This window comes from Barbus barbus, assembly GCF_936440315.1.
Source record: "Barbus barbus genome assembly, chromosome: 22".
Taxonomy (NCBI): domain Eukaryota; kingdom Metazoa; phylum Chordata; class Actinopteri; order Cypriniformes; family Cyprinidae; genus Barbus; species Barbus barbus.
The window spans coordinates 15672306-15698161 of NC_136750.1; the positions used below are offsets into that span (position 1 = coordinate 15672306).

The 25856-nt window shown below is 37.0% G+C and overlaps 1 protein-coding gene across 1 annotated transcript; it reads right to left on the reverse strand.

Annotated features, from left to right (window-relative positions):
- LOC306888733 (calpain-1 catalytic subunit-like) lies at positions 1-24268 on the reverse strand. Its single transcript, XM_079447154.1, has 21 exons — positions 24018-24268; positions 23261-23330; positions 20937-21055; positions 17334-17467; positions 16923-17094; positions 16062-16145; positions 14303-14388; positions 14145-14222; positions 13214-13389; positions 12201-12460; positions 11486-11497; positions 11180-11388; positions 11024-11060; positions 10837-10911; positions 10691-10736; positions 8270-8331; positions 7531-7599; positions 7147-7225; positions 6905-7021; positions 3475-3527; positions 1-2204 (listed from the first exon to the last, which is right to left on the reverse strand). The coding sequence occupies exons 1-21, from the start codon at positions 24201-24203 to the stop codon at positions 2178-2180; spliced, it is 2151 nt and encodes a 716-aa protein (XP_079303280.1). The 5' UTR covers positions 24204-24268; the 3' UTR covers positions 1-2177.
- Between the last annotated feature and the right edge of the window lie 1588 nt (positions 24269-25856).

Sequence of the window (25856 nt, forward strand, 5' to 3'; positions counted from 1 at the left end):
GAATTGCATAGCATCATATTTTTATTCCATTGCTTCGTATTACATTGAATCACATTGTGTTCAATCGATTCAAAATCAGTTTGCAATGCAATAATAGGGGTGAATCATTTCGCATTGCATCAGTAGCCTCTTTATATGCAGCTTTAATATATCGAATCGTTGGCTATGCATCGAGATGCATATCGCATCGGCCTCAGTTACGGAGATGCACATCCCTAATGTGTATATCCCCATTATTTCATTATAGGTAATGTTTTTCCAGAAGGCTCTTATAAGCGTAAAATTGACATATTTTTCTCTGCTGATTTTAACGGCTACTTTCAAGGATTTGGGACTGTGAGTGATGTTCTTATGTCACCATTAGCCAATCAAGTCAAGAGTGATTTACTACAGGGCAGTTGCGGCTCAAGTGATTCGTCCAAAAAACAAGTAGCCAAACTGGGCACTCATGAGCAAAGATGGCATAATTCTGAAAATCACATGTCAGGTGAGTTGAATGGGAATAACTTTCTCCTGGTATTTTTGGAAAATGATTCTGGCTCCCTTCACAGAGAAGAGCAAGACAGGCAGACAGGGATAACAGAGTCAATAGCAGCTTTTAGAGAAGCGAATACACTAAGGGATTACAGTATAAAAAGTTCAAGATATAACCAGGAAAATTATGGAAGAGGAAGTGATTGAGAGAGCAATGACGGACGTGCGTGCCTGCCTTTTCTAGACCTTTCCAGAGGCGCTTGGACTGTTGCTGGGGGCAACCTCTGTTCGGTCACCTTACGGCAGGGAGGAAGCATTGTGTGAGCAAAGGTTTCTATTAATAGGAGCAGCGGGAGAGAGGACAAGAGCGTGTGAGTGTGTGTGTGAGCGAGCGAGCGCAAGGAACGCGAGGAGGAGGAGGAAGCAGATTGTGAGAATGAGACAGTTACTAGAGAGAGCTGGAGGGAGGGATGCAGGGAGAGCGTAGCGGAGGAGGGAGCGATGGCGTGATGACGCTGTGCGTGGCGTCAGAGCGATAAGAATAGAGCCGGTGCGTGCAGGGCTGCTGAGACATCGCTTTTAATACCCACAGCTACTATCTCGCTCCCGAACAATGTGTGTGTGAGTGTGAGTGTGTGTGTGGAGGTGTAGGTATACGCACAGAAAACATTTAATATAGAAATGCCCCGTGATGAAAGATTATGACTTGTGCTTTTATATTTGGAAGCAAAAAAAAAAAACGTTCTCAACTTTTAAAGACATTAAGTGGAGATGCATAAATGTTCCTAAGAGGGGGAAAAGTAGAGGAGGAAGGACGACTCATGCTGTATGAATGAAAAAATATGCAAATAGGCTCCTTGTTAAAAGCATGACCATAATAACGAGCCCCTGGTTTAAATGCATTAACAGTCCTGCTCAACTTCTAAAAGCATATGACTGTTCAAAATATATAAAAACAGCAATGACTGTATAAAGCCTCACTCATTTTTAGAGTAATCAGTGATTCAAAATTTAAATCCAGTATATTTTGATTAATCACATATCAATATTTGCTGGTGCTAATTCACACTAAATTAACATTAAATTGACAGCTTTGCTAATGAAATGGATGAATGTGCTAGAATTGGTTACCTGTTCATCATTTACCTTCATTACAAATGCATGACTTTCTTTTTCTTTGTAACATAAAAGAAGATATTTAGAAGAATGTCCAAGCTTCTCTGACAATGAAAGTGAATGGTGATCACAATTGTTCCTGGTCTCCATTCACTTTCATTGCATATGGTAAAAGAGCAGCTTGGACATCCTGCTAAATATCTTCTTTTGTGCTCCACAGAAGAAATAAAGGCGTATGGGTTTGGAATGGCATGAGAGTGAGTAAATGATGACAGAATGTTCATTTACAAGTAAAATATTCCTATTAAAATATTCAAATGTTTTGATTATTATGAATGCAAACACACACACACACACACACACATTGTGTTTTGCATCGATGAAATGCAAAAGTCTGTTGACCTACATGGTCATAGACCCCAACTGATGGAGTGATGAGTGGGTGGAAGAAACTGCAGGGTAAAGGTCTGCAGATCACAAATGAGATAGAAGAGGAGGAGATGTAGGAATCGTAGGCCCAGGTGGATGACGTCAGAGTAGTCTTGGCCTAGAAGTCTGTCCCGCTGAGGTGTCGGGTCTGGACAGGCTCACACAGCCAACAGCTTGAGCAGCCACTGCACAAAGACCAGAGAAATGATTCAGGAAACATGCTGTGCACATTATTAATAAATATATGCTTATATTATACATAAATGGTATTGATACACAAACTGTAAAGGGACAGTTCTCCCAAAATCTAAATTTCGTCATTTATTTACACTTATGTTGATCCAAATGTGTATGAATTTATGTCTCTCTTCTGTGGATATTTTGAAAAATCTTGATAATCAAATCCTTTTGGTGACCACTTACTTTCATGTACAAAACATTTCACAAAATATTGTCTTTTGTGTTCCAAAGATGGAAGAAAGTGATACAGCATTGAAATGACATGAGAGTGAGTAAATGACAGAATTAAAATTTTTGGTCAAAATATCTCTTTAAATGTCATCATTCAAGCCATTGCTAGGTATTGAGGAAATTGAAATAGGTATTTTTGTGGCTTTTAAATCTGTATTTATTTAGCTGATTATTTATGATTTATTTTAATACAATTAATATACGCTACCAGTCAAAGGTTTTTGAACAGTGAGATTTTTAATGTTTTTAAAAGAAGTCTCTTCTGCTCACCAAACCTGCATTTGATCCAAAGTACTGCAAAAACAGTAACATTTTAAAATAGTTTTACTATTTAAAATAACTGTTTTCTATTTGAATGCATTTTAAAATGTAATTTATTCCTGTGATTTCAAAGCTGAATTTTTAGCATCATTACTCCAGTCACATGATCCTTCAGAAATCATTCTAATATTCTGATTTGCTGCTCAAAAAACATTCATTATTATTATTATTATGTTGAAAACAGCTGAGTAGAATTTTTTCAGGTTTCTTTGTTGAATAGAAAGTTCAGAAGAACAGCATTCATCTGAAATAAAAATCTTTTGTAACATTATTAATGTTTTTGACTTTTGATCAATTTAAAGCATCCTTGCTAATCCCCCATTTCAACACATCAGCATGTTAGAATGATTTCTGAAGGATCATGTGATACTGAAGACTGGAGTAAGGATGCCGAAAATTTAGCTTTGATCACAGAAATAAATTACATTTTAAAATATATTCAAACAGAAAGCAGTTATTTCAAATAGTAAAAGTTTTTCACACTATTACTGCTTTTGCTGTACTTTGGATCACAGGGTCAAATTTCTCTTGACTATAGCAGGACATGCAGTGATATTTTTAATAAGCATTAATCATTTGAACATTTCGTCAGAGGGTGTTCAGAGATGGCTGTGAAAGAGATTGAAAGAAATGAGCAGCAGATTTTGACAAACAAGATCTTACAGCGTTGATGCCCTTGTCCTTCACCTCTTGGTTGGTCTCCGACTCAAAAATATCTGAGGAGAAACAATCGGCAAGCTGAATTCTTCCAATTAACATGTTTACAGACTCTCACATCTATGCTAATGACGTCATGGTGGTTACATATAATCAGAGGACACTTTAAAAGGTACACCTTTCTAATAATGAGTAACACAATAATTGTAATTGATAGCATGAGTAGTGTTTTTGCATTAACAGACCATTTTTTTTCTCTTACCATTTTTGAATTGATACAAAGATATATATCTGACTCATTTATTATTTTGTTTGTGTGTGATATAAAGAGCGGCTTTCCAGTGCTTAAAAGAATAGTTCACCCAAAAATGTCATTCAAGATGTAGATGTAGATTTGAAGAAATTTAGCATTACATCGGTCCAAACAGCTGATAAAAGCATCACCATAATTCACAAGTAATCCACACGACTCTAGTTGATCAACTAATATGAAAAGGTGTGTGTTTCTAAGAAACAAATTCATTAAGTCATTTTAACTTAAAACCATCACTTAATTATGGCCAAAATCCATAATAATAGTTTCTCCAGTGAAAAACCCTGTTGTCCTCACATAAAAATCTACCTATATGTATGTTTAAAACTGTTTTGGACCATTTTCACTAATAAACGGTGCTTGATTATGCATTTTTCTTCCCTTATTTAGACTAACTTTTTTACTGGAGAAAACAATACTATAGATGTGGTCTCATATTTTAGCAGGAAGCAATGGTTTGAAGTTAAAAATCTTAATGGCTTATTACAAAAACATCAAGCTATTCACTTGATAAAACATTCATCGATGCACTGGAACTGTGTGGATTATTGTGATGTTTTTATCAGCTGTTTGGACTCTCATTCTGACGGCACTCATTCACTGCAGAGGATCCATTGGTGAGCAAGTGATGCAATGCTAAATTTCTTCAAATCAGTTCCAATAAAGAACCAAAGTCATCTATACATCTTGGATGGCTGGAGTACATTTTCAGCAAAGTTTCATTTTTGGGTAAACTATTCTTTTAAAATGTTAAATTCTATGTGTTCTTTTCCTCACAATGTCCTAATTCATCAGAACATGAGTGCAATAAGATTCTCAGAGATTCTAGACCTGGACCTCCCAGTGGATGGCAGGATGGATCCATGGATTCACACTGTCTACGAGAAACTCTAACCCCTTCATCTGCATGTCACAGAAGGAAAGGACTCTTTAGACTAAGCTGTGTTTTTCCAGTCTTCTACTGACAAGTTTTGGGGAGTTTGTGCCCACTGTAGCCTCAGTGTCCTATTTTTAGCTGACAGGAGTGGAACCCGTGGTCTGCTGCAGCTGTAGCATCTGACATGCTGTGTGTTTAGAGGAGCTCTTCTGCACATCGCTGCTGTAACGCCTGGTTATTTCAGTTACTGTCACGTTCCTATCTGTCACGAATCTGGTTTGTGGTCTTTTGTCTGACTGCCACAAGAGGTCTCCTCTCCATCATATTGACTCTCACACCACACATCACACTGGACTGCATTTCCCATCATCCATTGCACTGATGACACGCACACACACAGCTTATTGCACATACACAGCTGAATGCACTGATCACACAGCTGCCACCAATCACACACTCACCTAAGAGCTATTTCACACACTACATAAAACACACTCAGATCCTGATCTAGTTGCCGAGTATTGTTCTGCATTTATCACTCTCCAAGTGATAGCTGCTTTGTTGACCCTAGTTTCTAGTTCAGTCTTGTCATTTTTATGTCGCCTTGTTTCCTGATTCCTGCTCTTGTCCCTTGGATTAACCCTTGTCTCGCCGCTCGGACTCTGTTTGTTCCTCGTCTGGATTATTGCTCACGTTATCGGACTACCCCTCTTGTCAAGCCCTCTGGATATTGTTCGCCGATCAAAGACCCACGCTTGCCCTAAGATTACTCTTGTGTCTTGCCTGTGCTATACCCGCTTGCTGTTGTTTGACCCTGCTTGTGTTTTGACTATGTTCACAAATAAAGGCTTGCACTTGGATCCGCTCGCCTCATGTCCCGTTGGCTCCGTTACACTATCCATTTGAACCTGTCTGGTCATTTCCCTCTGACCTCTCTGAATAAGGCATTTTTGTCCACAGCACTGCCACTCAATGGTTGTTTTTGTGCTTTTTACACCACTCTCTGCAGATTCTACAGACTATAGTGCACAAAAATCCCAGAAGATCAGCAAATTCTGAGAAATTAAAACCATTCTGTCTCGCACTAACAATCATTTTATGGTCAAAGTCACTTAGATTGTGTTTCTTCATCATTCCGATTGTGGGTTTGAATGACAGCTGAATGTTATTTAAATGTGTAAATGCTTTTATACACTGGATTGCTGCACATGTTTGGCTGTTTGGATATAAAAGTGATAGTTGAATGAAAAATGAAAATTCTGTCATTATTACTCACCCTCATGTCGTTCCAAACCTGTAAGACTTTCGTTCAGCTTCAGAACAGAAATTGAGCTATTTTTTATAAAATCCAAGAGCTTTCTGACTGCAACGGAACTACCAAGTTCAAGGCTCAGAAAGGTAGTAGGTACATCGTTAAAATAATGACAGAATTTTCATCTTTGGGTTAACCATCCCTTTAAGCAACTGTACCTAATAAAGTGACCACTGAGTTTATATATATTATAAATAGACACACACTACCCTTTAAAAGTTCAAAAGTTTTTAAAAGAAGCCTCTTATGCTCACCAAGGCCACAATTATTTTGTTTTGAAATGCAGTAAAACAGTAATATTGTAAAATATTATTGCAATTCACAAGAACTGTTTTCTATTTGAAAATATTTTAAAATATAATTTCAACCTATGACGGAAAAGCTGAATTTTTAGCAGCCATTACTCCAGTCTTCATTGTCACATGATCCTTCAGAAATCATTCTAATGCTGATTTGGTGCTCAAGAAACATTACTTCTCATTATTATTTCTTCTTCTCATTGTAAATGCTAAAAACAATATTTTGTGTAAATGATACAGATTTCTTTGAAGTATAGAAAGTTCAAATGAACAGCACTTATTTGAAATATAAATCTTTTGTATCTTCATGAATTTCTTCACGGTCACTTTTGATCAGTTTAATGCATCCCTGCTGAACAAAAGCTTTCTTTCTTAAACAAAAAATTACCCCAAACCTCTGAACAATAGTGTATTCTACATTTCAAATTAAGAATCATTCCAGAAACAAATTTGTCCTGATGCTCAATAAGGAAAAGATTTATAAAATCTATGTGTTTTTTCAACTGTTGATGAAGAATGGAAGTTTGGATACTTTGTTATTCTTCTAGTTATTTAGTACCTATAGTGGCTAATGATTCAGAAGTCTTGCACATTCACAGAACATTGCTTGAAGAAGTCTCTGGTCATAGACTTACCAAAGAGCACCTGCAGTCTGGCAACACAAGACACAAAGCCATAGAAAGGCAGGTTTTGTTCACCAGCGCCAAACCGCTCCCACAACAACTGTACCACAACATTGTCACACTCCACACCTGAGGGCAGAAACAGACACAGAAGGAGGAGGGGTGAACGTGAGTGCTACAGAGGAGTGTAGAGACTGTAACTTTCCCTCTGTATATTAACACAGGGTGTGGTGTTTGTGTATGTATGTGATCACCTGCAGCATTCAGAGCCAAAGTGAGTTCAAACGGACTCATAGTTCCTGACGAATCCTCATCAAACTGAAAAAAGATAGACTGCGGAGAAAAATAATCTTAAATTGTAATATCAAGCAGTAATTTCTCCATGTTTTTTTTGAAAGGAAGCCAGAGTTTGGGATTTAGCTCCGATACGACACTGGCACAGAGCACTAAGGCAAATGAGTTCATAAACAGGATAAACAACAACAGCAACAACATTTCAAGGTCTTTTGGTCTGTGCAAGACGAGCTCCGTGTAACCTAACACAACCTGATAATTGTCACAGCTCAGTGTCCTCACTGCTCTTTCTAACACTGTGCCAAAGCTGAGAGTGACCTTTTCACGCATGAGAACTAAGATACCTGCAGATTGCGTAGGGAGGTGAGCAGCTTCTCTGCTTGAGCTCTGCTCAGACGGCCTCTGCCACCAGTCTACACACAACCGTTAAGAATATCAACCAAGAATGGAAGAAAAATATACATGTATTTATTTTTTAAGAAAAATAGTATGCTGCTGTTTAAATGTCTCATCAAGGCTGCATTCATTTGATAATACAGTAAAAACTGTAATATTGCGATGTTACATTTACATTTATTCATTTAGCTGACGCTTTTATCCAAAGCGACTTACAATTGCTATATATGTCAGAGGTCGCACGCCTCTGGAGCAACTAGGGGTTAAGTGTCTTGCTCAGGGACACATTGGTGTCTCACAGTGGATTCGAACCCGGGTCTCTCACACCAAAGGCATGTGTCTTATCCACTGCGCCATCACCACGCCATGCCATGTTACAATTGAAAATAACTGTGTTCTATCTTCAATATATGCTAAAATGTCACTTATTCCAGTGATGGAAAGTACTCAATTTTTCGGTGTCACATGATCTTTCAGAAATCTTTTATATATGCGGATTTGCTGCACAGGAAACTTTCTTATTATTAATGTTGAAAACAGTTGTGCTGCTTAATATTTTGTGGAAACTGTGATACATCTTTTTCGGAAATTATTTGTTAAATAAAAAGTTAGAACATCATGTATTTAAGTTGTTCTTTTTTAATACAATTTAACAGTCTTTACTGTCGCTACGTGGAAGAAGGATACATCTTCCCCAAAGATGAGCTGTCTGCAGGTCTCCAGTGGAAGTTCATAGTCTTTTTCCAACACTAAAATACAATTAAATACAAACAAGTGAAACTCCCTAATGAAAAATAAATATCCTATAGTGTATTTGAAATTAAGTATACTACAAATATATTTACAGATTTATGTACTTAATATAAATACCCAGCAATTGTGAAGTAGTGCTGAAGTCCAACTAAAGATATAAGTATATTTGATTATGTTAAAGTGGAACTATTGCAAGTACAGTGCGTTCAGAAAGTATTCAGACCCCCTTCCCTTTTTTCAATTTTGTTATGTAGCAGCCTGATACTACATTTTTTTATTATTATTATTAACCTACACTCTGTACCGCATAATGACAAAGTGAAAACAGAATTTAAAAAATATCTGTAAAATTGATGAAAAATAAAAACTGAAATATCACATTTACCCAAGTATTCAGAATCTTTACTCTGTACTTCGTTGAAGCACGTTTGGCAGCAATTACAGCCTTGAGTGTTTTTGGGTATGACGCAACAAGCTTTGCACACTTGGATTGGGGGATTTTCTGCCATTCTTCTTTGCAAATCCTCTCAAGCTCAGTAAGGTTGGATGGGGACCATCGGTGGACAGCCATTTTCAGGTCTCTCCAGAGATGTTCGATAGGTTCAATTCAGGGCTCTCGCTGGGCCACTCTATAACATTCACAGAGTTGTCCCTAAGGCACTCCTGTGTTGCCTTGTTTGTGTGCTTAAGGTCATTGTCCTGTTGGAAGGTGAACCTTTGGCCCAGTCTGCGGTCTGGAGCACTGTGGAACAGGTTTTCATTGAGGATATCCCTGTACTTTGCTCCATTCAGCTTTCCCTCAACCCTGACCAGTCTCCCAGTCCCTGCAGCTGAAAAACACCCCCACAGCATGAAGCTGCTACCAGCACACTTTACTTTTGGGATGTTACTCTGCAGGTGATGAGCAGAGCTGGTTTCCTTCAAACAGTATGCTTAGTATTGAGGTTCATCAGACCAGAGAATCTGGTTTCTCAGAGTCTGAGGGTCCTTTAGGTGCTGTTTTGCAAATTCCAAGTGTTTTCTTTTGTCTTCACGGAGGATTGAGTTTGGCCAAACTGCCATAAAACTCGGATCGGTGGAGTGTTGCAGTGATGTTTGTCCTTCTGTAGGTTTCTCCCATCTTCATATATGATCATGGAGCTGAACTACAGTGACCATCAGGTTCTTGGTCACCAGTCTAGACAAGGCCCTTCTCCATCAATTGCTCAGTTTGACTGGGCGACCCACTCTCGGAAGAGTCCTGGTTGTGGCAAACGTCTTCCATTTGAGAATTATTATTTGAGAACCTTCAGTGCAGCAGAATTTTTTGTAGCCTTCCCCAGATCTGTGCCTCAATACAATCCTGTCTCTGAGCTCTGCAGGCAGTTCCTTTGACTTCATGGCTTGGTTTTTGCTCTTGATATGCATGTCAGCTGTGAGGCCTTTTATAGATGTGTGCTTTTCCAAATCATGTCCAATCAATTTAATTTACCACAGGTGGACTCCAATCAAGGTGTAGAAACAACTCAGCAATGATCAAGAGAAATGGAAGGCACCTGAGCTAAATTGCATATATATAAGTTGCATATATACTTATGTAAATGTGATATTTCAGTTTTTTCTTTTAATAAATTTAGACATTTCTAAAAAAAATTTTCACTTTGTCATTATGAGGTACAGAGTGTAGATTAATGAGAATTTTTTTTTAAAACAATTGTAGTATCAGGCTGCAACATAAGAAAATGGAAAAAAGTGAAGGGGGTCAGAATACTTTCAGAATGCACTGTATATTTCAGGTAAACTTTCAGGTAAAAAGACTGATATTATTCAAAGATCATACAATCCTCATCAATAGTGACATTAAAACACATTTTAGGCTTAATATTAAGAAATGTGCATTGTGCACAATAAGTACTTCAAATAAAGTTTAATTAAAATTTTTATATCAGTAAGTCTCGAGTGATATTTCAGTAAACAAGGTAATAGTATTTGAACTATACTTAGTATGAAACAAATGCATTAGTGGGTCATGTATTATCACATGGTGATCCATTCCATGTAAATATCAAATTTAGGCCACTATGGATGTTAATGTTGTGAGTGTAAATAACTGTATTATCTAACCAATTTTATTATATATTTTTATACAGTGCTAGTATTTATTTACTTTAGTTTTTTATGTTTTACTTCTACATGCATACAAGTAGATGAATGTATAGGAACACTGCTGGAATTCATCACTGGTTTAACTCTATAGCAAGTGAAGCTACATAATACTTCCACCTTGTGGCCATTTGTGGTACATTATGTATATTTGCTTAAATTTTGTGAACAATCACTGTGGTGACAGCTTGTGCTAAATGTGTACATCCAGACCTGAATTCATCAGGTTCATAAACTGCACAGCATTCACTCTGTCATCCTGGAAAGTGAAAAACATAAAGACATATTTAGAGGTGTTTGCTTTCTTCAATGATTCATCAGATGCCCACAAATCTTTTCCACTCTAGAATGTGACTTACTGATCCTGCCTTTTCATCAAACCACTTCTGCACTCTAAACTGATCCTCAGGTAAGACTGGCTTTGACATTACCATCTGTGCAATCACAAACACACATATACATACAGAGAGCATCTTCAATATTTAATCATCATATTTACACACACTGACGTTCTTCTTTCTCATTTCAGTCAGTTAGATGTCTTACCACAGAGTAGTTGTTGGTGCAGGGGAAATCCTGGATCCTGTAAAGCAGATTTGAAAGTTTTTTTATGGTTAACCACTGGACAGACATACTGCAAACAGCACTGCCACAATCACAACAGAGAACTGATAGAAATGAGATGTTTTTCATTCTTTGTACCCCTGTATGTTGCCGGTTTTGGTGTAAACACGAAGGAAGAACTCCCCCTGCTGGTTGGGCCTGTAGGTGGAGGCTAGGATGACATAACTGCCAGGCTCTAGGTGTACCTTCCGCCACACACTCCTAATACTACGGTACTTTCCAGAGCGAGCAACTGGACGGTTGTTGGAGAAGAATTGCTGGTCCAGAGATCCTGGTTTGTCCTGCAGCTAAACGTAGAGACGATGTGAAAGTGTGTGCATGTGTTTCACTATTTCAATAGTCTGTATTTTAATGCCGCTAGCTGATATTCATTCAGTTACTCACCTCAGGGGGAACCTGAAAAGAGAATGATGAAGAGGTAAGACAAGAGAGAAAAAAAAGGGCTAAATAAATTTGCAATGGAATTTTTTTTTAATATGCATTAAACAACAAACAAAAAAAGCTAAAGTTCTTTGTCCCTCCCACATTAAAATGTATCATGTTTACTACTTAATTATTAAATAATTTGGTGAATAATTTTTATTATTAGCCTTCACACAAAATATAACATATGTGACAGTATTTGTATGTGCCTATATGATATTCCTCAAATATATACACGATACGCACACACAGTATGTACAGTGTATAATCTTTTTTAAAAATGTATGTGAAAGACGTCTCTTATGCTCACAAAGGCTGCATTTATTTAATCAAATATACAGTAAAAACAGTAATATTGTGAAGTATTATTACAATATAATTGCATATGACACTGTTTTCTATTTCAATATATTTCAAATTGTAATTTAATCCTATGATGGTGTCCTATGATGAATTTTCAGCAGACATTACTCCAGTCTTCAGTTTCATTTTTATTATTATTTTAATTAATTATTATATAAATTTTATAAGATTATGTCATATGCATCACTCTATACACCAAAAATGATTAATTTGTTGGCTCTGCATCATAAAGTATGAAAATACATTACTATGATATATTTTAGGCCTGGCTTAAACTGCACCACTCAGATTTATATATGTAACAATCTCTCACCTTGTAGATATGAAATGCAATGTAGAGAAAGTTGACTTTATCTTTTTGTCTGCGGTATTTCTGGAGAAGCTCCACCAGTACTGTGCACTTCTTCTTTTTCTCTCCTTGTTTCTCTGTCTTGCTCACAGGAGCCACCACAACACCTACTTCATCGTCTTCTCCATCTCCTTCCTCCCCTTCTTCATCCTCTCCATAATCATAATCATCCACATCTTTCTCAGACAGAACCATCTGGAACTGAGGATTTTTCCAAAAAGATCCTACAGGTTTGAAAAAGAGAAATAAGTGATGAGGAAGCATTTTAAGGAAGCAGAGTAAGAATATTTTTAGAGCAAATAAATAATGCTGAAAAATAACCATACTTGTACTTTATTACTACATTATATTTTCTAGTTGAAACAGTTGTAATGCTTAATATTTTTCTGTGGAAATCTTTTGTAAAGTCATAAATGCACTGATTGTTGTATATATATGTAATATATTATATTATATTATATTATAGGTAACACTTTAGTACAGGGATCCTCAAATCTGGCCCACTCCTGCAGAGTTTAGCTCTAACCCTAATCAAACACATTGAGCATGCTAATCAGAGTCTTCAAGATCATTAGAAAATCACAGGTAGGTGAGTTTGATCAGGGTTGGAGCTAAACTCTGCAACAGATTGGACCTCCAGGGAAAGATTTGAGGAACCCTGCTTTAGTATATGGACCAATTCTCATTATTAACTAGTTGTTTATTACTAGCATATTGGCTGTTTATTAGTACTTATAAATCACATATTAATGCCTTATGCTGCATGACCACATTCTACATCCTTAATCCTACCCAATACCTAAACTTAACAACTACCTTATTAACTATTAATAAGCAGTATTTAGGAGATTACTGAGGCAAAAGTCATAGTTACTTTTTAGTTAATGGACCTTAAAATAAAGTGTGACCATATTATATTATATATAAATCAGTATTATATCTAAAACAGACAGATTTGTTAACAAACATGTAATTACTGGGGTATCGCCGGCTGCCCCCTGCAGAGCACATTGGGACCCAGGTGCCTTGATGTGAGCTCAATGTCCAGGACGGGCTGGCCGTGTCATCACTCGCCTCCCCTGACATAGAGTCTGGATTCACACTGCACATTTCCACTGTATTAAACAGCCGACAAAAGTCTTCTATTCCAATCCTAAAAAACAAAAATGCGTATGAAGTCCAGACACGAGCAGATTTAAAAGGATAGTTCACCCTAAAATTAACATGTTGCCACCATTTACTCACTCTAAAGCTGTTCCAAACCTGTAGGAGTTTCTTTCTTCTCTTGAGCACAAAAGAAGATATTTTGAAGAATATCGGTAACCAAACAGTTGATGGTTGACTTGGGCACTATGGAAATCAGTGGTTACTGTCAACTGTTTGGTTACATTATTCAAAACATTCTCTTATGAGTTCAACAGGGGAAAAAAAGCTTATACAGGTTTGGAACAAAAAACGATGACAGAATTTTCATTTTTGGGTTAACTATCACTTTAACTAAATGGCCTTTTAAAGGATGCGCTGACTGCAGTGGCAGTTATTATTAGTAGTAGTGTTAGCAGTGTTATATAATTCTTGGCATTTAATTGATTCCTGTTTGGCATGTGCTCAACAATAGCAAGAGATAATGATAGAGATGTGTGTGTGTGTGTGTGTGTGTGTGTGTGTGTGTGTGTGTGGAGATCACTCCCCTGATAAAATCAATGGCGCTGTCTACACTGGAATCACCAGTTGATGAGCAGCCTGTTTCTATTTTTAGCGTGCTGCAGAGCCACTTTCATCATTTGTCTGACATAAAATGTTTCTACAAATATTAAGTTTCGGTGCATGTCCCAAGATAACATTCTGATTGTGTGTGAGTTATGGAAATGTGTCCGGAAGAATTGTGTACAGCATACATTTACCTACCAGAATTCTCCATCTTCAACTTTCACCAGCTCAAGTCTAGCCCTCTGAGCATTATCTACAATGTCCCAGTCTTTACACCTGCACACACACAAACATAAATTTAGCAGCCCTGAGATGCAACTCTGGTAAGAAGTGAGCTGATGAGGTCACTTTCTCACTTGTCACTCCAGGGTCCACAGTACTCAACAAACCCCCAGGGGTTACGCAGCCTCAACAGTAAGACCTCTTCAGACGCCCTCTGGACCTAGACACACACACACAAACTGAGCATGTGAGAACCTATGGGGTGTATATTAGGCTCTTAAGGGTACTAACACACAGAGATGTTTGCCAAAAGCTATTAGCCTTTCAATCTAAGGAAAACAATCTCACAATCCAAAAAATCCACAATCCATTTTACAGTATCCCTGTAAGTGTAATTATACATTTATTAAGTGTATTTATTGTGTAGTTTTGTTAATAAGTGTAATTACACATTTAAAGGGGACCTATGATGTCCCTTTTTACAAGATGTAAAATAAGTCTCTGATGTCCCAGTGCGTATATGTGAAGATTTGGCTCAATATACCCCACAGATAAATTTTTATAGCTTGTTAAAATTGCCACTTTTAGAGTGTGAGCCAAAACGTGCTGTTTTGAGTGTGTTGCTTTAAATGCAAATGAGCTGTTGCTCCCGGAGAAGAGGGCGGAGCTTCAAGAGCTCCAGCTCCGCATTAGCAGTGCTAGCCTTTGCAAATAAACATTCCACTATTGATACAAGCCTGTTATCTTTACAGAAAACTCAAAAGAAAGTCATCTGATGATACTGTGCATAATAAATTCGCGTTTATGAATTACACAGACAGGAAGCACGGCGGGATAAAAATAACAACATAGCTGGTCTCATGCTATCACAAACTTTATAAGTCCCACTTCTGATTATGAGCTTGACAACTTCAAGCGATCGACTTTCATACGCAACTTTTAATACCACATTCCTATTCACGATCATTCTGATAGCACTTGAAGTGATAGCACTTGAAGGCAGCATTAGTGAAAACACATAGAGACAATGATAGCTTTAGCAATTAGCCTTACAGAGTGCCAAGAAGCTCTTTCAGAAAGGAAATTTGGAAAACAAACGTGTGATACTTACTTTGTCTGGAGCTGACGTTCGCGCACAAAGTGTTGGTATTGATTCCTAAACATTTAGGGGACGTTACCGATTTTTCCGGGATATTTCCTTCGAAAATTAAATTTAACCACAGTGTCCTCAGCTCAGATGGGGGGAGATTATGGCGACTCCTTTGTTCATTAGTGCACCCCAAAACACAACACTTGTAAAGTCTCTTTGGCGCTGACATTGTAAATAACTCCAGTAATGGCGGATCTTCTCACTCAAGGCTGTGTTTATGCTAATAGGGCAGAAAGCGTCCCAAATGGACGGGACTTTTTCCCCTCAGTGACGTGCACAGAGGGAGAATCTGAAACAGCTCGTTTGGAGAGACTGTTTATGATTTATTGGTTTTATAAAAAAATTAGTTGGTGGATTTTTAACATTATAGGCTGGTTGTTTTCACACACTGCGGCCACACAACTGTGTTCAAACACCTTATAAAAGTGATTTTTGCATAATAGGTCCCCTTTAAGTACTGAGTAATATTAATAAAGAACATGTACTACTTACTATAGGATTAGGATCAGGAATAGGGTTTTAGTTTAGGATTAGTTGCATGTAAGTCCAGACAGCAACATAGTTTTGGTTCCAGATCTGGCCCACATCTGGCCCGTGTGAAATCCATGTGGGCCGGATTTGGGCCGACACTGCTTGCTGTCTGGATAATTTACTATAGTAAAGAATACTGTAAAATAAAGTACTCCCCTTCTTCCAGTGGTCATGTTTTTGAAATCATGTGTATGTGTGTATTATTTTCATACCTTATCTGTATCAGTGATGGCATATGCATGACCTTTGATAAGACCCTCTGAAGTCACAGTACCAATCTCCTTTACACTCGCAGCCTGCGCACAAAACACAATATATGCGTGATTATTATGTATACAATGTACATTATGTCATTTATGTTCACCAAGGGCACATTTGTTTGATCAAAAAAGCAGAAACAACAATATTGTGAAATATTACTACAATTTCTGTTATAATAAATTTGACAGTATTATTTATTCCATAATTTAATTTATTCCTAAATTTTTAACCATTATAACCATTACTCCAGTCTTCAGTGTCACATGACACTTCAGAAACCATTGTAATATTCTGATATGCAATGTTTAAAAAAGTTGTGCTGCCTAATATTTTTGTGGAAACAGTGGTGAATAAAAAGTAAAAAAAAAAAAAAACAGCATTTATATGAAATAGAAATCTTTTGTCATATTAGAAACATATGTAATGTCAGTATTAATTAATTTAATGCATCCTTGCATTAAATCTTTTATTTAAGTAGCGTATATAATAACCCGTAGATCTATACAAGTGGAGCTGGGGAGGTGGAGGAAAACTGCTGAAGTGAATGCCAACCAGTGATTTGAATATAAAGCAGGAAGCTCATTGGCTGCATATGCAGCATGAACCAATCAGCTTGTGCCAAGTAGTTTAACGCTGTTAATATCATCAGTTTGCATTAGAGACCCATCAGCCTGCGCCATCTAGAGTTTAATGACAGAACTTGCCATTCAATTCTTAAAAAAAAGAAAGACAATCTTACTGACCCCAAACATTTAAACGGTAGTGTTCGTGTGTGTATGTGTCACTGTGTCTGTGTAAATATGTGTCCATACATGTATGAAGCAGCTGAGCAGGCTGCTTCTAGCCAGGGCAGCAGTGACGGCCCTCCAGAGCATGCGTGGGGGCCGAGAAGACACGGGAAGGGAGTAGGCAATGCCCCCCGTAAAATCCTCCATTCCTTCTGAGATAATTCCCCCTTTCAGACTGCCATAAGAACCAATCAGCCTTTAAGAACAGACAGACACATACACAAATATGACTAATTGGCTTCTATTGGTTAGATTGATTTCATATTAATTATTCTACATATAAGAAATGCATTTGATTATTTTTCACAACTGGATGTTTTTTCCAAAAATATCAGTCCTTAAATAACACAAAGGAACAATGGCCTTCACGTGAGCGGTGTCACTAATGAACAGTCACACACCCACACAGTCAAGGACACATATGCTGGAACTGACTTGGCATAAGCTTTCTCCACCAGGGCGCTCCAGAACTCGTTGGTGGTGCGAGAGTAACTGAAAAGCAGACGGCCCTCTCTCACAGGCAGCCTGTCATCCACTACCACCTCCGCCCACTCACCATACTGCCAGAACTGAACCACACACACACACACACACACACACACACACACAAAGACAGAGAGAACAGGGTTACATTTGATCTATACAAGCATATTTGGGTGTTGATGTACCCAAAAAAGTGGGCTGTGTTACTGTTCTGTATCAGTCACGGTTTTGCAACATTTTGACCAGTACATTTCCTCTGTTTAAAAGGGGTAAATGTACTTGATGTACATTGTATGAAAATATGTAAAAAAATAAAAAAAAATAAAAAAGATTGGTAAGAATTTTTTTAATATTTTATTTTATTTTATTTTAATAAATGTCTCTTATGCACACCAAAGCTGTATTAATTTAGACCAAAAATGCAGTAAATATTAACATTTAATATAAAGGTTTTCTAATTCAGTACATTTCAAAAATATATTTATTCTTTTGATGCCATACTCAATTGTCATCAGTCATTACATTAGTGTCAGATGATCCTTCACAAATCATTTTAATATGCTGATTTGGTGCTCAAGAAACATTTATTATTATTATTATTACTGTTGAAAACAGCTGTGCTGCTTAATATTTTTGTGAGAACAATGATACTGTATATAATTTTTTTCAGGATTGTTTGATGAATAGAAAGTTCAACACAACAGCATTTATTTAAAATCATTTTTTGTAACATTATAAATGTTCACTTTTGATCAATTTAATTCATCCTTGATGAACAAAAGTATTAATTTCTTTCAAAAAAACAAAACAAACAAACAAAACATACTCACCCAAACTTCTGAATGGTAGTGCACTTTAATTCACCTAAGAGTCATAAAGGCACAGCAGCAAAAACGGTGGAAAATAGTCATGGAAAACTAAATGCTGACTGTTTTGGTGACTTTTATATATTATTAAAGTAATAAGCATTGTATGAATGACCCCTTAAATGTGAAGTTAAAAGACTTTATGTGATGTTAGACAGGCAGGTATGGACCTGTTGGCCTGCAGGTAGCACCATGTGCATGTCCATGTCCTTGGGCTACAGTAACAAGTCTAGACATTTCAGAATCGTCCACCAATCAACAGTCTTCTCATTTCTCTCCTGTCACTCAGTTTTTGATGTCTTCTTTCTTTCCTGTCCTCTCTAACCCTCCTGGATCAGGTCAAGTCATGTTGTGCATACCTGTTTAGCCTCTGAATGTAATACTATGGCAGGCAGAAGCTAATTATATGATGAGAACGCCATAACAATTACATAACGCCGAGCAACCTTCCATAAGAGCTCTTCAGTGCTAATATATTTTGATTGTTTAATTAACTGTGCTGTTATCTCACAAGTTTACCCTCAGTTTACAACCATGCACACAACAGCACAAAAGCCAGAGAGATGTAGTGGCTTGTTTTATGGCGTGCTTTGTCAATGTGAACTCTGAAACAAATAGCATTGCAGTAATAATTATACTCGCAGTGGTTCAGTCATCACTTTGTGCTTCAGAAAAATAAACCCTGAGGAGTAGGTGAGTAAAATGTGTGGTTTATTTATCATATATACCACATATTTAGAAAGGGTTCATTATATACAACAGCCGGTAATTGAGAGATACATATGAGAAAGTAAACAGCTAAAAGGCCGTTTTGTTTTGATTGTTTTTTTTGTTTGGTTTTGTGTTTGGTTTTGTTTTAATTTGGTTTTATTTTCTACATGGAAGTTTGAAGTTAAATTTGTCAGTAAACTTATCTAAGTCTAAGAAATACATCATCCTTGTTTTCTGATAGTCCAAAAAACATATAACTTTTGCCTAAAGAATTATTAAATGAAGCATTTTCTCTAAAACAGTACCCGTTATGTAAAGTATATTAAATAAACTGTGAGTAAAATGGGGTAAATAAACAGGGCTGCACTCTATCCAAATGCAAAAAAATATACAATAAACATATGATATTCATACTATTTCTCTTGCAAAAAAAATTTTCACTTTAAAAAAATAATTTTAAGAGTTTTCATATGCAAATAATGCAAAAATAACAATATGTGATAGGATTATGCATTAATATTTTTTCTTCTCTTTTTTTCAACAGTATAATTATGTACATTTTTCTTTCTTTCTTTCTTTTTTGTTCTCTTTTCTCTCTGTCTAGGGAACGTTCACACAAAAAGGTTTTTTTTTGTTTTTTTTGTCCATACATTTTTGGTTAGTGGAAACCAATACTGTTTGGTTACCAATATTTAACAAATATTTTATTTTCTGTTTCGCAAAATAGGCTAGTCATAAAAGTCATATAGGACTGGAACAACATGAGGGAACGTAAATAATGAAATCATTTTTGGGTGAACATAGTTCACTCTCTGCTGCTGTAGGAAAAGGAAGGTGATAGAACTTATTTAAAAGGATAGTTCATTCATTAATATCTGTCAGTAAATTTATGAACACAATTTGTCTTTTGTCACCACTAGCCCCTATCTTAAAGACAATAAAGACAAAACACTAGGTGAGATTCCCCCTAAACCCCCCCCAGTAATTTGCACTCTGTATATACTTGTGATGTGATTGACAGGATTAGATGAACAAACTCCACCCACCTTCACTTCTTTCAGTAAACCAGTTTACTTTCATGTTGCCTTGAGCGTCACAGTGGGCTTCTTTTTTTCAGGTTACCACTATAAGCACAGTTTTCTTTTTTATGTTTCTCTCTCTCTCTCTAGTGGTTCCTGCTAAATTACAAGGCCGACAGGATTCCTCAGGGGTGGACCAAATAAATACTATTCTGCTCTAATCTGTTTTTTTCTTATCAGTAATTGTGGAAACTGTGTAGGCAAGTGCTGATATATGAGACTTCGAAACTATAGGATCATTTTAAGAGGTGTGGTCATTCCAAATTTTGGATTTAATTGACCAGCATGGTTTTAATCAAATCATTAGTGGACCAAGTGAATAGTAGCTAGAGGGTAAAAGCTGATTTTGAAGGGGTCTGCAGCAAATACACAACACAGGAACAAACAGAAACGTAATGTTCCTTTTCTGTGAATGAAAAACAGACAACTGAATTACAGTATGATAATTTGTGCCAATGTGGTGCGCATTTAAAGGGGGAGGGGCATGCAGATGTACATGTCATCGGGACAAAAGAAAGATGATGGGAGCTCTTTCTTGAAAAAGCCTCAGCTGTTAGGGATGGTAAGGTCAAAGAAGACTGATTTTAATTACCATTCCCTTCGACGTACTACATCTCCAGCTAGAGGTAAATCCAGACACATAATTACACAGAAGACATTCAAACGAGGATCTAAATTCTGGACGGATTCGACTCGCTCACTATAAAAATGGACCCCTTTATATAAAATGTATGAATTCTTTTATGCTTTCCCTATGCATCTTTTATTTACTAATATCAAGATTAAATAGCAATTGTGGATAAAAACATGACGTATTGTATTACTTCTAAAGAATAACTTCATAAATTGTCTCATAATTGTTGTTTTTAATCTAGGTTTCCTGTTCCCCCTTATCTTACCCTAAAACGAAAGATGCCAGCGTAGGATTCACTCAGGCTTTGTCCAGATGGAACCACTTTCACAAACAGTGTCGGGTGCATGGTGAGACAGGACAGGGCCGCCAACAGCCAGCAGTTACCTGTAGCAAGACACAGTGACAGGCTGTGTTACACAACACATCAATCACAACAATATTTATGACATATGACCACAGCCTCAAACACAAAGTGGAAATTCAGGCTTTGAAGAAGCAGGAGACATGCAGTCTGTCTCCCGCACAGTGACATTCCTCTGTAACAGGTAACAGCTGTCCGTTTGCCCCATGTGGGGGAAACAGATATGGATTCGGCGTGACAACGCTCCATAAAAAACAGACTTAACACGGCAACCATATAGGAATATAATAATCTTCAGACCGCAAGAAAACAGGCTGGATATGTTGATGTGGAAAGCCACTTGAAAACAAATAATTAAAATTTCTGCTTGAAGTTCTAAGAATAAGGCATTATTGGGTAGATTTCCATTCAAATGAGATTATTTACATGCGTTGCGATGTTCATATATTATTTAGAGAGGCCATCTAAATCCTGAGTGGCAAATGCACACTTCATGATTGAAGCAAAGATCTGCCTGCTTTGATGCAAGAGGTCCACTGTTCATGCATGTGTGTTTTACCAAGACAAGAAAACTCTGGAAAGTCAGAAATGTTGGATTTCGCAATAAATGATAGCCAGATGTTGCCATGACAAGGATATTGTTTGGTATTTCCACTCAAGTATCTAGGGATACCCCTTAAATTGCATTGTATCCTTGGGGGATATAAAAAGGGAGTCAGCCCTTTCCAGAAAATTAACGATAAATTACCATTTAAAGATCATGAGTTTTGGCAGTTTGCTGGAATGAGAAGTTGTGGCATTACCAGTAAATTACTGTTTTGCTTTAAATGCTTTATGTGAACAAAGCACAAGAATATTGGTATGATGTAACAAGTCTGCTTTAGGCCAGTCATAAAGTTCTGACAAAAAAACAATGGAAAAGCAGCAGTGTGGAATGCAAAAACGTGTTGGGCAGCCAGTCATATAGAATGCGTTTTAATGTTTAAAAACTTGAGATGGAAGGTCTCTGTGGACAAGAACATGTTTGTTTGTGTGTGTGTGTACGTTTCAGTGTTCCTTGTTTTTTGGGTGTGTTTTATGCTCCACTTTTGACATATGCTTCTAACAAATACAACATCTGAAGGGTGAAGGGGAAAAGCATCTGCCAAATATGTAAATGTTTATATATTTTATATGTTACTTGGGGAACAAAAAAACTGTAAATGAATAAACTGAAAATGAAAGCAATATTTTGAAAAAAAGAGAAAGAAATTGTAGTATCTTAATTTTTTTCGATGTATTTGATAATAGTAATATTGATGTTTTTTATATATACTGCACATTTCACCGTTTTGCTATGACACATGCATCAAAATGCATGGTAAATACACACTGAAGTCATTCGGCATTCTTTTTTTTAATAGATTTAAATAAATAGATTTCTGTTACAAAGACATTCCACATTTCATTCACTCTTTTTGAATTATGATTTTACTTGATGTATACCTTGTTGATATGAGGTGAAAAGGCACAAATTTCTGGTCTGGTGTTGATAAAGGGGTACTTGACCCTTTCTCATGGGTCTTTGGGGGTACGTAAGACAAAAAAGGGTTTGGGAAACACTAGAATACAGCTGCATATGTAAACGCTGAATATCTTGCCAACACTCCACGTCAAAGAAAACACTTTCCATCAACACCAAATCAACGCCATATGTAGAAAGGAAGCGAGGGGGGTAAGGCAAAACAATAAAACAATACCCGCTGTGCACAATAATTGTTACTCTTTAGGTGGGTGGAAATGGGGGGCGGGAGAGTGAGGGGTGTACAGATGATGCCAATCCGACTTCTCGCTCCCTCCTTCTTCCCTCTGCTTTCATCCCTCCCTGTCTCTAGAATATTTGTCATGTTTTTGATGTGTGGCCTGCGGCGGCTCTGTGTTGCATCCCTCAGCAGAGACTCTGCAGGAGGCTCTGAGATCAGCGCAGTGTCTCGAGGCTACAGGGGCAGAATTGGGATAGTACATTAAGCATGATGAGGAAGATCTGGGTGGAAGAAGATGGGGGGGGCATCTGCATGATAAGGAGAGGAAGAGTGGGAGCTTTGCCAAAGACGGATATTTCACTGATAGCGCTCATGCCTTGAGGGCACTTTCGGATGATTTGGTTTCTGAGAAGTGCGGTAAGGCGTTATCCCATTATCCTGGCATAAAATATGAACAACCGTGCGCTAACACAGGCGTACACTCACCCAGCTGGCCCTGGCAGATATCGGTGGTGCCCATGGTGCCCTCAACAAAGACAGCATTACTTGTGATTTCCTGAAGAGGGGGAGAGGTGGGGAAGAAAGATGGGTGTAAGCCAAAAACAATTTGCAAGTACATGTGATGAGCTGATGAGGACATCTGAAAACACATGCAAGAACTATACAGGTTCAGGTTCGGTCTGTCTTAAAAGAATAAACCACCAAGAAAATGAAAATTCTTTTATCATTTACTTGCCCTCTTGTCATTTCTTTCTTCTGGGAAACTCAAAAGGACATATTTGGAAGAATATCTCAACTGTTTCAGTTCCCATTGACTTGGAACTAAAACTGTTTAGTTGTCAACATTCTTCAAAATATCTTCTTTTGTGTTCAGCAGACGAAAGAAATTCATGCAGGTTTGTAATGGTATGAGGGTGAGTAAATTATGACAGAATTTTCATTTTTGAGTGAACTGTCCTTTAAATCGTCTGAGCATTTTTAAACAAATGAAAAACATATTAAAATTATTGACAGATTTTGAGAAATGACATGGAAAAGTGCAATGCAGGTTGTAACTATGATTTCACCTTAAACATATAAGGTTTTTAATTTTTAATCTACTTCACTTTCTGATCTTTCTTTTAACTTATTGTCAAATATTGTCAAAATGACTATTGATAAATGTTATTATACATCGTTACCAATTAAATTTGCTGTAAAATCACGGCATCAAACCACGGTTTTTATGTATAAATTAAGTTACCTTTGGGCGCAGCCACTTCACTGCCTTTTTCGGATCAGGATCCACTGGAATACCGAGGGAGCTTTGGTTCTCTGCAAACACCGTGTCTGAGAACAGAGCAGCAGATTTGAGGCACTTCTGCAGCAGGGAGTCATAGTCTTGATCTTTGAACTTCACCGGATTGTCAATGGAGCCTAACTCAGACATCTCTTCAGATCAGATGCGGTAGTACTGTCACAGCCTGTCCTAAAGTTTCTGAACTTTAGAAAAGTTTGGAGCAGCAGCACATCCCATCCTATTCCCACCCTCTCAAGTTTACTGCCCCTGGGAGGCGTAGAAACTTGAGACGTAAGCTATGCTAATGATACCTGGACTGATACTTTATGTAAATTAGTCTTGCTGCTAATATTTAGATAATTTATTTGTCTGTTATTAGCAAACGTATCGCTTCAATACCAAAACAGTCATTGATGAATATTTTGGGACAAAAAAATTATAATATAATATAGATGTCTCCGAATCTCGAGCGCCCTTTAATATAATATATTCTGAAAATTATATACTCGGGAATTTAAATTCAACAAAAATGAACATCTTTTAGGTTGTGTGTGTGTGTGTGTGTGTTGTGTGTAAAATAACCCTTTCACCACTAGATGGCACTGCGAAGCCACTACCTCAGTTTCAGTTCTAGTTCTCAGTTGTGGATTGTGATTCTAAATCAACACATTAATGCCAATTTCTTACCAGTTATGTTTTACTTTAAACGACACCCTTTTATTAAAAAGCACAACAGAGTCAGATTGCTCATTGCTTGCACATATTATCCAATTAAAAGTAGATTCAACAATAATGTAATGATTATATATATATGTTTTTAGCTTTTACTTTTATTTCATGTTTTAAATGTTTTATAAAATGGCTTTTTATACACCTCTTTGAGTTTGGACAGACAGTAATATCGTACAGAGCAACCTCGCTATCCAGTCAGTCAGGTGAGTTTTAGAGATAACTAAGAAAATATTTATTAATTACTACAGTGCATATTTCTGGGTATAAATTTAGTCAGAAATGTAAAACTATTAACAAATATATTTTATTTAGTCATTCCGACTGCTCTTTCAGACGCCATTTTTCTTCGATCCACTAATCGTCAAACTACAAACAGCATTATGGTCATGTGAGCCTGGTCCACAAAACCAGTCAAGTTTTTGAAATTGAGATTTAGACATCATCTGAAAGGTGAATAAATAATCTTTCCATTGATGTATGGTTTGTTATGACAATATTTGGCTGAGATACAACTATTTGAAAATCTGGAATCTGAGGGTGCAAAAAAATCTAAATATTGAGAAAATCCCCTTAAAAGTTGTCCAAATGAAGTTCTTAGCAATGCATATTACTAATCAAAAATTAAGTTTTGATATATTTACAGTAGGGAATTACCCGTGGTATTTAAGATTGGTTTTGTGGTCCAGGGTCACATATAGAAACTTTCAAACTCACACTAAAGTTTGGTCACAAAAATAGGAGTGATATTAAGGTTAACTGAAGGTAAACATAAATGTTTAATTAAAAAAGACAAAACAAAGAAAAAACACATTTGAACCAATCAAATCACCTGACCTCGAAACTTTGGCTTACTTTCACTAGCTGCCCACACTTTGCTAAAGACATGCAGACAAGCTTACAGGGGCTAAATAAACATGGCTCATAATGAGACGGATGTGAACAATCACTCATGATTAACTCTGTTATTGATGCCCATGTTCTGTAGGCTACATATGGTCTTTCAGTTAGAGAGGATTACGTCGTAACGACAAAGGTCGCTGACCCGCCCAGAACATTATCACACTTCTGGCA